This window comes from Tamandua tetradactyla, chromosome X (genome assembly GCF_023851605.1).
Source record: "Tamandua tetradactyla isolate mTamTet1 chromosome X, mTamTet1.pri, whole genome shotgun sequence".
NCBI classification, from domain to species: domain Eukaryota; kingdom Metazoa; phylum Chordata; class Mammalia; order Pilosa; family Myrmecophagidae; genus Tamandua; species Tamandua tetradactyla.
In genome coordinates, this window is record NC_135353.1 from 107,611,786 (window position 1) to 107,627,534 (window position 15,749).

At 38.9% G+C, this 15,749-nt stretch overlaps 1 protein-coding gene and 3 pseudogenes across 2 annotated transcripts in view; 2 read left to right on the forward strand and 2 right to left on the reverse strand.

The window, feature by feature from the left end:
• Positions 1–15,749, reverse strand: part of LOC143670397 (large ribosomal subunit protein eL29-like) — a 25,159-nt pseudogene continuing 9,410 nt past the window's right edge. The window contains exon 2 of the transcript XR_013169346.1: positions 1–1,475. The product of XR_013169346.1 is annotated as a large ribosomal subunit protein eL29-like (transcript). The remainder of the gene's footprint in view (positions 1,476–15,749) is intronic.
• Positions 7,539–15,749, forward strand: part of LOC143671995 (moesin-like) — a 22,434-nt gene continuing 14,223 nt past the window's right edge. Inside the window, exon 1 of the mRNA XM_077147003.1 lies at positions 7,539–7,871. Coding sequence (XP_077003118.1) covers positions 7,539–7,871 — 333 coding nt within the window. The remainder of the gene's footprint in view (positions 7,872–15,749) is intronic.
• On the forward strand, positions 7,909–8,451 carry LOC143670398 (diphosphoinositol polyphosphate phosphohydrolase NUDT4B pseudogene; annotated as a pseudogene).
• Positions 11,103–13,868, reverse strand: LOC143670395 (shootin-1 pseudogene; annotated as a pseudogene).

A 15,749-nucleotide genomic window follows, 5' to 3' on the forward strand; every position in this document is an offset into this window, starting at 1 on the left:
GCTTGTTAAAAGGGGAATTTATTAAGTTGCAAGTTTACAGTTCTAAGGTACTGAAAATGTTCTAATCAAGGCAAAGCTATAAAAATGTCCAAATTAAGGCTTCCCTTATCTTTAAGGGAAAGATACCTTGGTTCAAGAAGGCTGATGATGTTTGGGGCTTCTCTCTCAACTGGAAAGGCACATGGCAACATCAGCTAGTTTTCTCTCCAGCCTTCTTCAATGGCTTTCCCAGGGCTTTGTCCATTATGTTGGCTCTGCTGGCTCTGATGGCTCTCAGTTCTGGTGGCTCTAAAGCTTTTTCCACAATAGTTCACTCTTAAAGGGCCCCAGTAGGCAACCTCACCTTGAATGGGTGGGGACACATCTCCATGGAAACCATCTAGTAAAAAGTTACCACCCACAATTGGGTGGGTCATATCTCCATGGAAACAATAAAAAAGATTCAACCCAGCAAATACTGAATGAGTATTAAAGGACATGGCTTTTCTAGGGTACATAATAGCTTCAAACTTGCACAGCTACCTTTTGTAGAGTATAAATTGTTGTTAAGAGCTTGGGTTCTAAAGCCAGCTTGGCTTATATCCCAACTCTGCTACTTACTAGTCACATAAATGTTCTGTACCTGAGTGTACTTTACTGTAAAATAGGAATTATGATAATAGTACCTATGCCTAATTCATAAGATTATGAGGATTAAATTAATTAATCTGAGTTAAGTACATAGAACTATTCCTGGCACAGAATAATTGCTATTTACTATTAGCTATTAGTTATGTGTTAACTATTATTATTTTTTTAGGATTCATTATTTGTTTTGTGCAATTCCATGTGTGTTGTTCTTTTTTTTACAACTTCTGCACCAGGTTTATTTGTACAAATAGCACCAGAGGGCCCAGCCCCATGCAAATGACAGCCCAGGGATCATAGCAGTCCTTCCATGCTCACATTGACAGATGGATGGCTCTACTCAGAAGTCTTCATGAGGACCTTGGCACCTTTGGGAGCCTGACTGGGAGTAGTAAACTGGGCCAGAGCTGGAGCCTGGGCCTTGGTTTGATCCTTGGCCTTGGATTTTGTTCAGCAGAGTCTGAGACGCTTGGCAATACACACATGAGCATGTTTCCAGAGCTTGGGGTGGGCAAAGCAGGTAACTCAATTGAGCTTGTGGCTACCACTCTTTGAGTTCTTGGACTTGACCTCCTTGGGCTTTACAAGGGCCTTGATGGCATTTGCATGTGTGTTCATGGCCTTGGCATCATAGGCCTAAATCTACTTCTGGCCTTTCTTCTTATGTTTCTTGGCAATGCACATGTTTCTCAAGAACTTTGGGTCCACCCCCTTAAGAGAGTCATATCTTTGTAATCGGGGCTTCTTGATGCCATTTCTGTGCCACTTCCAGGACTGCTTGTGTGTGGTGTGGTTCTTGGACTTGGTCATGTCTGCACCCTTGCCTGGAGCTCCAGGAGTGCCTGGGACTAGAAAAGAAAGAGTTCCATGGGTTTTTTAAAGCAACTTATTCTAGTGACATATATACAGCCTAACATGTGCCCCTTTTGAACACATTCAAATATACATAGTTCAGTGCTGTTAATTATATTCACAATGTTATGTTACCATCACCACCATCCATTATCAAAATATTTCTATTGTTCCAAATGGTAATTCTGTAGATTTGAAGCTTAACTACCTATTCCCTATTCCCACCCACCCCCTGGTAACTTATATTCTAGATTCTGACTCTATGAGTTTTCTTGTTCTAATTATTGCATATCAGTGAGATCACAGAGTATTTGTCCTTTCATGTTTGACTTATTTCACCCAACATGATGTCCTCAAGGTTCATCTATGTTTCAGATGTGCCAGAATTTCATTCCTTTGTACAGCTGAATAATCCTCCCTTATATCTCCCTCTTATTGACATTTAGCTTTCATATATTGCCTATGTTACATTTAATGGAAACATATTACTTTGTTACATTTAATGAAAGCATATTATGCTGTTTCTGTTAATCATAGATCCTAGTTTGCACGGATTGTATGTTTTCCATACACCATCCCGTTTTCAATGCCTTGAACTGTTGATACTCGTTTGTTCTCCCTCCTGAAAAAACAGTCTTATATTTGTACATTTAATCACCACCATTGTCCACTCTAGGCTTCGCTAAGTTATACAGTCCTGGTATTTATCTTTTATCTTTTCTACTGGTGTCATACATGCCTCGAGCCTCCCTCTTTCAACCATACTCACACTCAGCTTTGTTCAGTGTACTTAAGATATTGTGCTACCATCAGAGTATTGTGATATCTATTTCTGGATCTTTACAAACAATCCTGTTGAACATTTTGTACTACTTCAGCATCCAATGCCCAATCTCTATCCTCTTTCTAGCTCTTCATAACATATGCTCTCAACTTTAACTCTCAAAGATCATTCATTAATGTTAATTAATACTAGTGAGACCATGTGGACTTTGCCCTTTTGTTTCTGGCTAATTTTACTCAACATAATGTCCTCAAGTTTCATCCACATTGTTGCATGTGTCATGACTTTATTCTGATATATCATATCTTGGTTTTTTCTCTCTTTTTACCTTTACTGAAAGTCTTCATTTCTGCACTTTTCTGCAGACCTCTCCTGTCTTTTTCTTGTCTGCCTTTAGTGTTTCTTGTAGAGCAAGTCTTCTGTTCACAAACTCTCTTTGCTCTGTTTGTCTGGAAGTATTTTAAACTCTCCCTCATTTTTGAAGGACAGATTTTTTAGATATAGAATTTTTGGTTGGCAGTTTCTCTCTTTCAGTGTCTGTATTAGTTTGCTAATGCTGTCAGAAAGCAATATACCAGAAATGGAGCAGCTTTTAAAAAGGGAAATTTAATAACTTACAAGTTTACACAGTTCTAGTGCTGAGAAGATGTCCAAACTAAGGCACCAACAAGAGGGCCCCTTCACTCAAGAAAGGCTAATGCCTTCCAGAACACCTCTATCATCTGGGAAGGCACATGGTTCGCATCTGTTGGCCCCTTGTTCCTGGGCTTCATTGTTTTCAGCCTCGGTTTCCTGTGAGGGTTCTTCACTTGGCATCTGTGGGCCTTCATTTTGGCTCCTCTGGGACACAACCCTGGATTATGGCTTGCTTAGCATCTCATGGGCAGGCACATGGTTGATGTCTGCTGGGCCATGCATCTCCAAATGTCTGGGTCTCATGTTGGCTCTGTCAGCTCTGAAACAACTGTTCTCCAAGTGTCAATATCTGCTCTGTGCTTTCTCCAAAATGTTTCCTCTTTTAAAGGACTTCAGTAAACAAAACCTACCCTGAATTGAAAGAGACACATCTCCATCTAAGCAAAAGGCCACACACACAATTGAGGTAATCTAGTCAAAAGATCACACCCATAACTGGGAGCATTACATCTTCATGGAGATAATCAAAAAGTTTCCACCTTGCATTCTTGAATCAGGATTAAAGTACATGGTTTTTCTGGAGTATACAACACTTTCAAACTAGCACAGTATCTTAAATATATCATACCACTGCCTTCTTGCTGCCATCATTTCTGCTGAGAAATCCATACATAGTCTTACCAAACTTCCCTTGTATGTGACGGATCTCTCTCTTTTTTTATAAATGGAAAATGGTTTGTGTTTTTAATCAGTTGTGATGAGAGTTCAAATCACAGCATAACAGAACTTGTTTAAGTGAATTAATGCAGGTTGTAGTTAGCCTCTCTTATAGCAATCTTACTCAGCTGAGGATTTTACAGCTTAAAAGCACATTTTATATTTTAATTCCATGGAAATAAAAGTTACATTTTAATTCCCCATGAGTAAACTGATAAAAGGCTGTAAAATCATCACTGGAAGAACATGGAAACAGTCAAGCATAGCAAACCTATAGAAAGACAATCATCTCCAAATTTATGAAGTACATTTACCTGACTACCCACCTCCTTAAATCTGTGCTTAGTACACATGCAGAAATAAAACAAAGCCACTGCAATTATTACTATCATTTTCTTTTGCCCTTAGGTAGAAACACCTGACAGCTAAATTCTGAACCATGCTACTAAAACTAAACCTTTCACTTTCTTTAATAGTAAAATTACCATTACTGAATCATTGTCATAAAAATACATTCAAGTACATTACCACTTATTTTAAATAAGCACCAACTTGAAACAATCAATTTTGAAAAGTTATGTAAGATTTTTTTTTAATCCCTGATTAGATTTCTATGTATTCACTGTGGTAGCCTGAAACATTATACTTCTAGAGGCTAGTGTTTTAGTTTGCTATCTGCTGGAATGCAATATACCAGAAATGGAATGGCTTTTAAAAAGGGAAATTTAATTAGTTGCTAGCTTACAGTTCTAAGGCCAAGAAAATGTCCCAATTATAAGTCTATAGAAATGTCCAATCTAAGGCATCCAGGGAAAGACACTTTGGTTCAAGAAGGATGATGAAGTTCAGGGTTTCTCTCTCAAGGAGAAGGCACATGGTGAACACAGTCAGAGTTTCTCTCTCATCTGGAAAGGCACATGGTGAACACGGTCAGGGTTCCTCTCTCATCTGGAAGGGCGCATGGCAAACATGGAATCATCTGCTAGCTTCTTCTCCTGGCTTCCTGTTTCGTGAAGCTCCCTGGGAGACATTTTCCTTCTTCATCTCCAAAGGTCATTGGCTGGTGGACTCTGCTTCTCGTGGCTATGCCATTCTGCTCTGCTCTTTCTGAATCTCTTTCTCCAAAATGTTTCCTCTTTTATAGGACTTCAAAAACTAATCAAGACCCACCCAAACAGGTGGAGACATGCCATCACCTAATCCAACTTAACAACCACTCTTGATTAAGTCACATCTCCAGGAAGATGATTTAATTACAGATTCAAACATACAGTATTGAATAGGGATTATTCTGCCTTTATGAAATGGGATTTTGATTAAAACATGGCTTTTCTAGGGGACATACATCCTTTCAAACCAGCACAGCTAGCTACCACTTAATTTCTTAAAACTAACAAACAAAAACAAAAAAACCCTGTAAATATAGAACAGCAGTGAAGCAAAAAAATTTTGTTTGTCATTTAACTTCACTATACATGAGAAGTGTGATAAACCAGGGTACTTGTGCCACTGTAATATATGAGAAAGCACAATTAACCCAGAGTTCATGGCTCGACTAGATGATACTATATTAACTTCAAAATGTAAACTTTAGCATTCACCTCAATTCTCCAATCAGACCCCTAAAACATTCCCTGGAAAGTCCATGGGAGGCTTTGGACATGATCAATAGCATATATTTTTCATTCCACTGATGATAAGGTATGGAATTAAGATCAGCTGTGGAACCACTAGTTTGACTCTTGCTCCTGAATTTTAAGCTAATCTCAGTATCCTCCAGAAAGTACTTTCTATGTCACAATGCCCAACAGTTTCCATGCTACTGCAGTTTCTCCATCAAAAGACAATCACACCTGAATTAAAGTTGAAAGTATGGGATATCAGTTTGGGATATATTGTAAAGGGTCCTAGATTGTAAGCTCTTACAGCAGTCATATATATTCAGGAGGTATAACTGTTAATTCTAAATTCTCAGATGCTGAGCTGCTTGTATATAACACGGTCTTTCCCAGAAACTTCAGGTATTTATGTGACACTGAGACTCAGAGTTAGAGCTCTGAAGCTATGAAAATCAGCAGTGCCCCATACAGAAGCTGTTTAAAAAGTTGAAAAAGTGATCAGATATCGAGTAGAGATACAAATGAAGCTGATCTGGATAGGAGTAAGGTATATCAGAAGACTGGGTAAAGGATGATATCATCCATATTTTAAAACTTAAACTTCTATGTGTGACTAAAGGGAGACATGTTTATTTGGTTCAAAATTTATATTTTGGGTACTGCATTTCCTAATTTAACTTGTATGGTCAATTTAATTGAACACCATAAGTACATGGAATCTTAAATAGGGTATGAGATTTTGTTGGTTTGTCCAGGTTAGTGTGGTGCCCCAATAAATCCCAGAGTGATTTGGACAGTGAATAAAGAAGTATAAAGAAGTCCCTGGGAGACTGGGGAGAAAGGGGGAAATATTCAGCTTCCCCATTTGGAGAATTTCTGATATTCTTGCAGGCAGTGAGGACAACCAAATCAATAGGCCAAGCCCTCAATCTCGGGGTTCGCCCCCATGAGACTTATTCCTACAAAGGATAGGCTAAGCCTACTTAAAATTAGGTCTAAGAGTCACCCCCAGAGAACTTCTTTTGTTGCTCAGATATGGCCTGTCTCTCTGTAAGCTGGCAAGGCAAGTGAACTCATTGCCCTCCCCCCGACCCCTATGTGGGACATGACTCCTAGGGGTGTAAATTTCCCTGGCAATGTGGGACAGAAATGCTGGGATGAGACAGGACCCAGCATCAAGGTTTTGAGAAAACCTTCTGGACCAAAAGGAGGAAGAGAGAAATGAGACAAAATAAAGTGTTAGTGGCTGAGAGATTTCAGAGTCGAAAGGTTATCTGGATGTTATTCTTACAAGGGGATTATGTAGATACCCCCTTTTTAGTTTATGGTGTATTTGGAAGGGCTGGAGGGAAGTACCTGAAACTGTAGACCTGTGTTCCAGTAGCCATGTTTCTTGAAGATGATTGTACAATGATACAGTTTTTTTTCTTTTTTCTTGTTTTAGCATGGACAGGCTCTGGGAATTGAACCCAGGTCTCTGGCATGGCAGAGGAGAATTCTGCCACTGAGCCACCACTGCCTGCCCATGATATAGTTTTTACAATGTGAGTGTGTGATTGTAAAAACCTTGTGGCTGGGGCTCATTTTATTTAGGGTATGGGCAGATGGGTAAAAAATATGGATTAAAATAAACGAATAACGGGGGAACAAAGGTTAAAATAAATTGAGTAGATTGCAATACTAGTGGTTAATGAGAGGAAGGGATAAGAAATATGGTATGTGTGCTGCCTTGAATTTGTGGACCCCAGAAAAGCCATGTCCTTTAATCCTCATTCAATATTGCTGGATGGGGGTATTTTGATTATCCATGGAGATGTGACCCACCCAGTTGTGGGTGGTAACTTTTGATTAGATAATTTTCATGAAGGTAGGTGTGTCTCCACCCATTCAAGGTGGAGTTGCTTACTGGAGACTAATAAGAGGGAACCATTTTGGAAAGAACCACAGAGCCCGTGCAGCCAGAGACCTTTGGAGATGAAGAAGGAAAATGCCCCTGGGGGAGCTTCATGAAACAAGAAGCTGGAACAGAAAGCTAGCAGACTTCACCATGTGTCCTTCCAGTTGAGAGAGAAACCCTGAACATCATCTGAGTTCTTGAACCAAGGTAGACTTCCCTGGATGCCTTAGATTGGCCATTTCTATAGCCTTGCTTTAGTTGGGACATGTTCACAGCCTTAGAACCGTGGACTTGCAACATAATAAATGTCCCCCTTTTCAAAGCCATTGTTTTTGGTATATCGCATTCTGGCAGCTAGCAAACTAGAATAGCATGTATGAGTTTTTTTCTTTCTTTTGCTGGAGTGATGCAAGTGTTCAAAAAAATTATGGTGTGGCGCGGCAGGGCTGCCCTGGTTCCGGCAACTTTCCCTGCCTGGCAACTATCTCTGCCTTGCTCCTCGCTCTTCCCCAGCGGCAGCTGCGAGACTGTGGTGGGCTACTTGGAGAGCGCGCAAGCCGGGGCAGAGGCGGCGCCCCCACCCCAGCCCCCGGGCTCCAGTGACGGGCCCTCAGGTCCTGCCCCGCGTAGAAGCGGCCGCTGCCTCCGGGGCAAACCAACCTCGCTGCCTCCCCCTGAGCCCCGACCCGCCCTCGACCCCACTCCCCAGCGAGGTGGTGGTAGCTGGGCCCCCACGGCGGCAACCAGAGCAGCAGCAGTGATAGGTCACCTTGAGGATGAAGTTCAAGCCGAACCAGACGCGGACCTACAACCACGAGGGCTTCTAAAAGCGGTGCTGTGTCTGTGCTTCAGGTGTGAGCAGGAGAAGGAGGTGCTGCTGGTGAGCAGCAATCGGTATCCGGACCAGGAGGAGGGATGGAGCCGGAGAAGGAGCCCGGCGGTGCTGCCCTGAGGGGAAGAGGCTGGAGTCAAAGAGGCTGGAGTCAAAGCAAAATTAGGCAGGCTTCTGGGCATATTTGAGCAGAACCAAGACCAAAAGCACAAGACATATGTTTATGTTCTTACAGTCACTGAAATATTAGAAGATTGGGAAGATTCTGTTAATACAGGAATATAGGAAAATTCTGCAAATATTGATTCAAAGTTGAAGATGCAAAGTTCTCCTGTGTTATAAACTTGTACATACAGAGTATCTTGAAAAACTGAAGCTGGGTTGTTCCCCAACCAATGGAAATTCCACTGTCCCTTCCCTTCCAGATAATAATGCCTTGTTTGTGACTGCTGCACAGACCTCTGGGTTGCCATCCAGTATAAGATAGAATCGGGAGGAACTTGACCACAGTATGCCAGCTCATGAAGAGAGAGGTTTTTTTTTCCTTTCAAACATCTGAATGATGCTTGCAAACTGTTTAAATTTGCCATCAGAGTTTTTAAATGATTTGCATGGTTTTCAGATGCTTTCAAATCTTTTTTTTAAAGTTTGGGAATATTTTAATAAACCAAGCCATGAGGAATTTTTTAGATGCCTTAACTATGGCCCCTCCACCTCCATCCCATGTTATTTTGGGTTCTTTTTTTTTAACAGTCTTTTTCTACTGTTTTCTTTCTTTCTTTCTTTTTGTCCACTTGACTCATTTTGGTTATTTTTGTCAGGTTAACTTACTTGTGGGTATATTTCCCCCCTAAATTGTCTTCTCATTCCCACAGCATTGATGCACTCAACAACTCCTTCTGTGGCAAGATACTTACTGGTATTGAAGAAATTATACATCCATTCCAAAATTTGTTTCATAGGATCACAATTTTAATTGATAAATTCCAGATTTGAGCTATTTCTTTGTTGTGCAATAACTATTTTGAAAAGGAATTTGCTCTTTTCAGGAATCTATCAGCTGGTTTGTCTTAATTTTCATAACTGGTATGATGTTACTAGCTACCTGATGCAACTATTTCCCCTATAACTCAACAGTATTCAACACGAAGTCTAACTACAGACTTGGTGATTTTCAGGGAGGTATTAGCAAAATGCATATAGTAAATACATCTCATGAAAACTATATTCATGGAATTTGATTTAGAATGCTCAGGGACCAGCTCCCTTTACCCATCTCTCTCTCTACACAGTGTACCTAGGAACTGTATTTCTCTCAAAATAAATGGCTTCTAAAACACATTTTTTAAAAATGTAGTGACACCTCTTCAATTAAACTTCCCTGTTTGCTATTGGGCACAGGATTGGAGTCTAACCTTAAATGCCCAGGCAGTGATGACTGTGCCACAATTAAGTAAAATGGCTTTCTTGTTCAGCTGTTACAGACTTAAATTATTAGGGCACCTTAGAATGCCTCATCTTTTATAGATGGTCAGTAGGTACTATTTATCATACAACTAATTTTGATGCACTGTAACATATCTTGAACTAAGAATTATTTCATCTTATACTTCCCTTTATACTCACTCAAAATCAAGAATCCCATCTAAAACACATTAGGTATCTTTTCTGACCCCCACCAGTCAGAATCAAATGGGAGGAAAAACCTTTCAGATGTAGAATGAGGGAGAGTGAAAGATCATTCTATGTAGACTTAAACCTTTTGTAAAAATTTTGCTAGTGAGTATAAATTAGAGTTAGAACATTTCGTTCAAAAAATTAACCTTTAAAAAATTGCTGCTAAAAAATAGAGTGCTGTTACACTTAAGGAAAGTTGGTGCCATGTTTTGAGATAAGATCTTCTGTCATAAGTGCAGCTGAACTAAATATAAACTTTAGTTCACAAATTAATGCTGTCACAGGAATGAGTCAAGTAGGAAATAACCAATGACATAATTTCATTCTAAATTATGTAATGTGATCAAATACGATCATCCAGAATTTTATATTTTTCTTTGTACAAAGGCTATGTATTCTGGATGTTTTTTAAAAAGGAAACATTTAAAATTCTACAGTTGACACTTTGTATCAATCTTCAATGGGCTAGGTTTTTTTTTTAGTACTCTGAGTTCTTTAAACGATATACTTAACACAGCAGAGAAACTCGATTGCTTTTGCATATAAGACTGCTTCCATTTGAAATGCTGTCAAAAGTATTTGGGGAAGATCTCTCTTGTATATGATATTCTTAGAGGTAATAATGCATGATCTTATTTTATAAACTCCTGACCTATATATTTCACATGTAAAATATGTACAGTATTGATATCAACCATCTCTTAAAAATTTAGCCTATAAATATTGTTGTATAATTTTTTTCTTTGGTCAGAAACATTTGGACTAAGTAGTGCCACTTGGGTCAGGATTTTCTTCAGTGCCACTTTGCAAACAATCATCTTTTTAGTCTATGTAACTAGAAATGTTCCAAAGTCTTCTATTTATATAATGCAACAGAATATGTTACATTTGTCACACTTTAAATTTATGGGGGATTCTTCTGGAACCCAGTCTAGCAAAATTAGAGGAAAGGCCCTGAGGAACTTTATTTCTCCTAAGAGAAAAAGCCAACATTTTCAAGCTAAACAGTTGAACCTACCACAGATAATAATGTCTACCATCTCAACCCTCCAAAGTTTGCAGTATTGGGACCGTCATTTGTGTTTTTTGTGTGGTAGTTGGATAAAATTGGGCAGCTAAATTGTTCAGTCCCCTGTGCCCCCCCCAAAAAAAACCAACCAGAAAAGAACAGTTATTATAAATTAAGACTTGCAGACATGAGGTGTAGAAACTGTTCTGTATGTTTTGTAAACAGGTGACATTTTCCACTGAGCACATGCCATTCAGTTTTCTGTCGATTACACCACTGTATAAAACAGCAACAATGAGGTGGGGCAAATGATTGCTGTACACACTTTGAATTACTTTGCATGGTCTCATTTGAGATAACTAGTGTAAGAATCTTTGACTTTTTTTGGAAACATCGAATAAAAATGAAAATAAATAAAATTATCTTGGTGATGAATACACAACTATGTGATGATATTGTGAGCCATTGATTGTACACCATGTATAGAATATTTGTATGTTTCTTTGTTAAGTTTTTACAATAAAAATATTAAAATAAAAAAGACAATCACGCCTAAAACAGACCCTTCTTTGGAGACTTTAAACCACCTTAATTTAGTCATTTCTGTTTATCCAGTTAACCACAAGTGCCACAAATTTTCAGCATTACATTTGATGAGAGGTATGTATATTGCCTAAGATGTTATTAACATCTGAATTTTTTGTAACCTTCTAAAAGAAGTCACACTTAATACAGTAACAAGGAAAAACCTTATCCCAATAAGAACAAAAAACAAAAATTACTTAGAATGGGTATTTTGCTAAACAGCTTACTTATATTTGGAGTTGAACTACTTAACTTCTGGTGTTACAAAGTGGCATCAGAAAAGAACCTGTATTCTGAATATATTACAAAAACAGAATGTCTGTAACCCTTGCCAATACACCACAACTAATCATGTGCTTATTGAAAAGGACTTCCAAACTTGTCAACCTTCTCCTTCATGAATCAGCAATTGGAGCTGTCTGTCTCTCTTAATTGTTCAATGCTGTCTTCCTTGCATTCTTGTTTAACTTTGTCTTTATCTTCCGTGGGTTGAGCTGGAACTTTTTCAGCTACCTGGTCTTTGGTTCAGGGTTCATGTGTAGAAACAGGATTTAAAACTGCCCAGCTTGCTTTTCACTGCCCATGTATTTTCTCCTGCATCCATTACTACTAGGAGGCTAAAATGTAACCTAGGAACTTGTGCATCCTTCCAATTTATGGGGCCCATCACTGGCTCAGGTGTTGGGGAGGGCAGACTGTTGAATTCTGCCTTCAGAGTTTTCTTGTTCAAGGCTATTTTTGTAACATTGGATACAGAACCCAACACTGGCATGGATTTGGACTCTGAGGTGGCTAATATCCCAGTTGGACTACTGCTATCTGCATCCGCCATCACCTTTCTATGGTGCAAAATCTTTTCTAACTCAGTTTCACTGTCTTCAGTATCGAGGGACTTTCAACTTCTTGAACTAGTGGATTTGTTGATCTCCTTTTAAATCATTCACTGTACTTTCAAAGCCTTTTAAAGATTCTGGCTTTGCCTTCGGTCTGGCTGTCTGATTAATTGGTCTAAAATGAACTCCCTTTTTAATTCTATCCATCATCTCTTCAACTGTTTGCCTCTTCCGATCTGTGACTTCTTCAATTGTTTCTAGTTTAGTTGCCTTTTCTTTCTTAGCACCACTGCCACTGGGTTGGCATCATTTCTGGATCATGTACATAAGGAATTTGATAGGGTTGAGAGGTGGAGGGGGAAGTGGTGGTGGAGCAGGAGGTGATGGTGGTACAGAATTTTCAGACTGGTTCACACATTTCTAGAGCTGATCAATGGAATGCTTTGAATTTCTTAGTTTTTCTTCAGAATTCTTATAGTTCAATTCCAATTCCTTTTTAACTCCTTCTAGAAGCCCCAGTTGCTGTTTGAGGTTATGTATCTCCTTGTGGAGTGTTTCATTTTCTAATTGCTCTTCTAATTCTTTGACCTTTTATTGTTGCTGAATTCTCTCTTCTTCAAGGAGCTGGGTGAGGTTTGCATTTTCATTTAAAGCTTTCAAAAGCTGCTGGTTGGAGGCAGAGCTCTGTAGGAAAAGGTGTCTCTGTCTTTTTTAGCTTGTTTTGTTCAATGAACATCTCTTGTGCAAATGACTCTGCTTTCTTCTGAAGGACCTTTTTCAATTCAAGGTTTACTGGCATTTCCTCATACTCTTCTACTGCTAGTATGGACATTCTGTTGCACTTTTCTAAAACTTTTTTCTGTTCAAGAACTTCTCCATTTAAAACAGCTTTTTCTTGCTTAACTTTATTTACTTCTTCAATTACTTCTACAAGTTTGCTCTTGAGATTTTCTAGTTCAATGGCTAACTTCTTTTTCTTCTGAATAGAAACAATTTGACCTTGAAGTTCTTTGATGTGTTCCTGACACTGTACCGAGACACAAATTTCTTCAGCACTCTCTGTGTCCATAGCTGAATCTTCATCAATACTTATCTCTTCAGTTATCACATCTCATCCCAGCTTGGCCATGTATAACATGCTGATCCTTTATACTGTTCTTTTTTCTTTATTTAGCTTTGTTACCAAAGCTTCAGCAGTTTCTTAATGTCTTCTCTATTTCAAGATGATTCTATATAAAAGTAACTTCCTCTATAACCATGTGAGAAATTTTCTGAAATTCCTACAGTTTTATAACAGCTTCATCTCATTCTTGCCTAATTTTGTAACACTTCTCCTTTCTTTTCTGGTCCTCTGTTCTAGGGTTTTCATATTTGCCTATTGTGTGCTCCTTCAAGCTGGGGATAAGCTGCAGCTGCTTCTCCTCATCTGAGGTGTTCATTTTGGTGGGTAGAGCCAGGAAAAGAGGAAAGGAGGGAGAAGAGAAGGGTATACAGGGATAGGGGTAAGAAAAAGCAAGATGTCAGTGGTGTTCAGCTTCACCATGGTGGAGCTCTTTTATCTTACTCCTTTTGGAATTCTCTCTTTGTCTTTGGGATTTAAAAGTCTCATTAGTAAGTGTCTTGGAAAATATTTGAATTTATTCTGTTTGGGATAATGTTGTACTTCTTGGATCTGTAATTTTATCTTTCATAAGAATTGGGAAATTTTCAGTGATAATTTCCTTCATTATTTGTTCTGCCCCCCTTTTCCCTCTCTTCTCCTTCTGGAACACCCATAACATGCATATTCATGTGCTCATCTTTTCATTCAATTCTCTGAGACCCTGATCATATTTTTCCATTCCTTTCTCTATCTGTTCTTTTGTGTGTAGGATTTCAGGTGTCCTGTCCTCTAGTGCACTAATCTTTTCTTCTGCCTCTTCACATCTGCTGTTATACGTTTCTATAGTGTTTTTCATCTCTTCAATTGTGCCTCTCATTCCCAGAAGTTCTGCCATTTGTTTCTTCAAGATTCTGAGTTCTTTATGTTTACTCAATGTCTTCTTTATGTCCTTGGTTTTTTGCCATATCTTCCCTCAACTCATTGATTTGATTTTTGAATTGATTTAGCATGTTTGAACATAAAGGTGTTCATTTTTTCCTTAGACTGAGCCATACTTTGCTTTTCCTAGTATGACTTGTAATTTTTTTGCTAGTGTCTAGACATCTGATTTCCTTGATTAGTTTATTATATCTGTTGTCTTCACTCCTTTTCCTAGGGTTTTTGTTGGTTGGCTTTTTTCTCTATCTGTTCTTTGGTATTCAGCTAAACTTATTCTATATCTCTAACATAGCTTCTGTTTAACTAGTCAGAATTCCTCAGCTTATGTTTTTCTGATTCTTGCTCTGCCTAAATGGAACATTACTTTCAGTAGGGTCTCCCCATATATGATTGACCCCAATCAGATTTTCACAGACAAATCAGGCCTAGGTCTCAAGGCAAGGGTGTAATCAGTATCAAGTTTACCTGAGGATGAGGTCTGACAGGATTCTGACATTTGTGTGGTGCCTCTAGACTCTGTGATTTTCCTATCCTGTCCAACAAGTGGTTCTTGTCAGCCACAACTCCCTACCCATGTAAAATTGCTTGGCGCTTTTAATTCTCAGGCTGCCAGGGGCATATTGAGAGAGGGACTGAGGTGTAAGGCAAGTTTAAGCACTTTTGGTTCCCAGATTCTAGAGTCTGAATGTTCTTAAGGAGAGCTGCCATTTGAGTAGGGCCCTGACCTCCCTTTTCTTGGGAACATAAGCCTTTTAGTGAATTATCTCCTTCATTTGACTTGTGAATTTGTTTCTCAGACCTATCTTTTTTTAAAATTTATTTATTAATTAAAAAAATAAGAAACAAAATAAAACAACATACATAATCAGTAATTCACAATGTCATCACCTAGTTGCATATTCATCATTTCTTAGAACATTTGCATCAATTCAGAAAAAGAAACAAAAAGACAATAGAAAAAGAAATAAAACAAACACAGGAAAGAAAAAAAAAAGATTATACCTATCATATCCCTTAACCCTTACCTTCATTGATCACCAGCATTTCAAACTAAATTTATTTCAACATTTGTTCCCCTTATTATTTATTTTTATTCCATATGTTCTACTCATCTGTTGACAAAGTAGATAAAAAGAGCATCAGACACAAGGTTTTCACAATCACACAGTCACATTGTTACAGCTGTATCGTTATTCAATCATCCTCAAGAAACATGGCTACTGGAACACAGCTCTACATTTTCAGGCAGTTCCCTCCAGCCTCTCCATTACATCTTCAATTACAAGATGATATCTACTTGATGCATAAGGATAACCTCCAGGATAACCTCTCAACTCTGTTTTGAATCTCTCAGCCATTGACACTTTGTCTCATTTCCCTCTTCCCCCTTTTGGTCGAGAAGGTTTTCTCAATCCCTTGAAGCTAAGTCTCAGCTCATTCTAGGGTTTTTCTCAATCCCTTGATGCTGAGTCTCCGCTCATTCCAAGATCTCTGTCCCACATTGCCAGGAAGGTCCACACCCCTGGGAGTCATGTCCCATGTAGACAGGGGGAGGGTGGTGAGACTGCTCGTTGTGTTGGCTGGAGAGAGAGGCCACATTTGAGCAACAAAATAGGCTCTCTTAGGGGTGACTCTTAGGC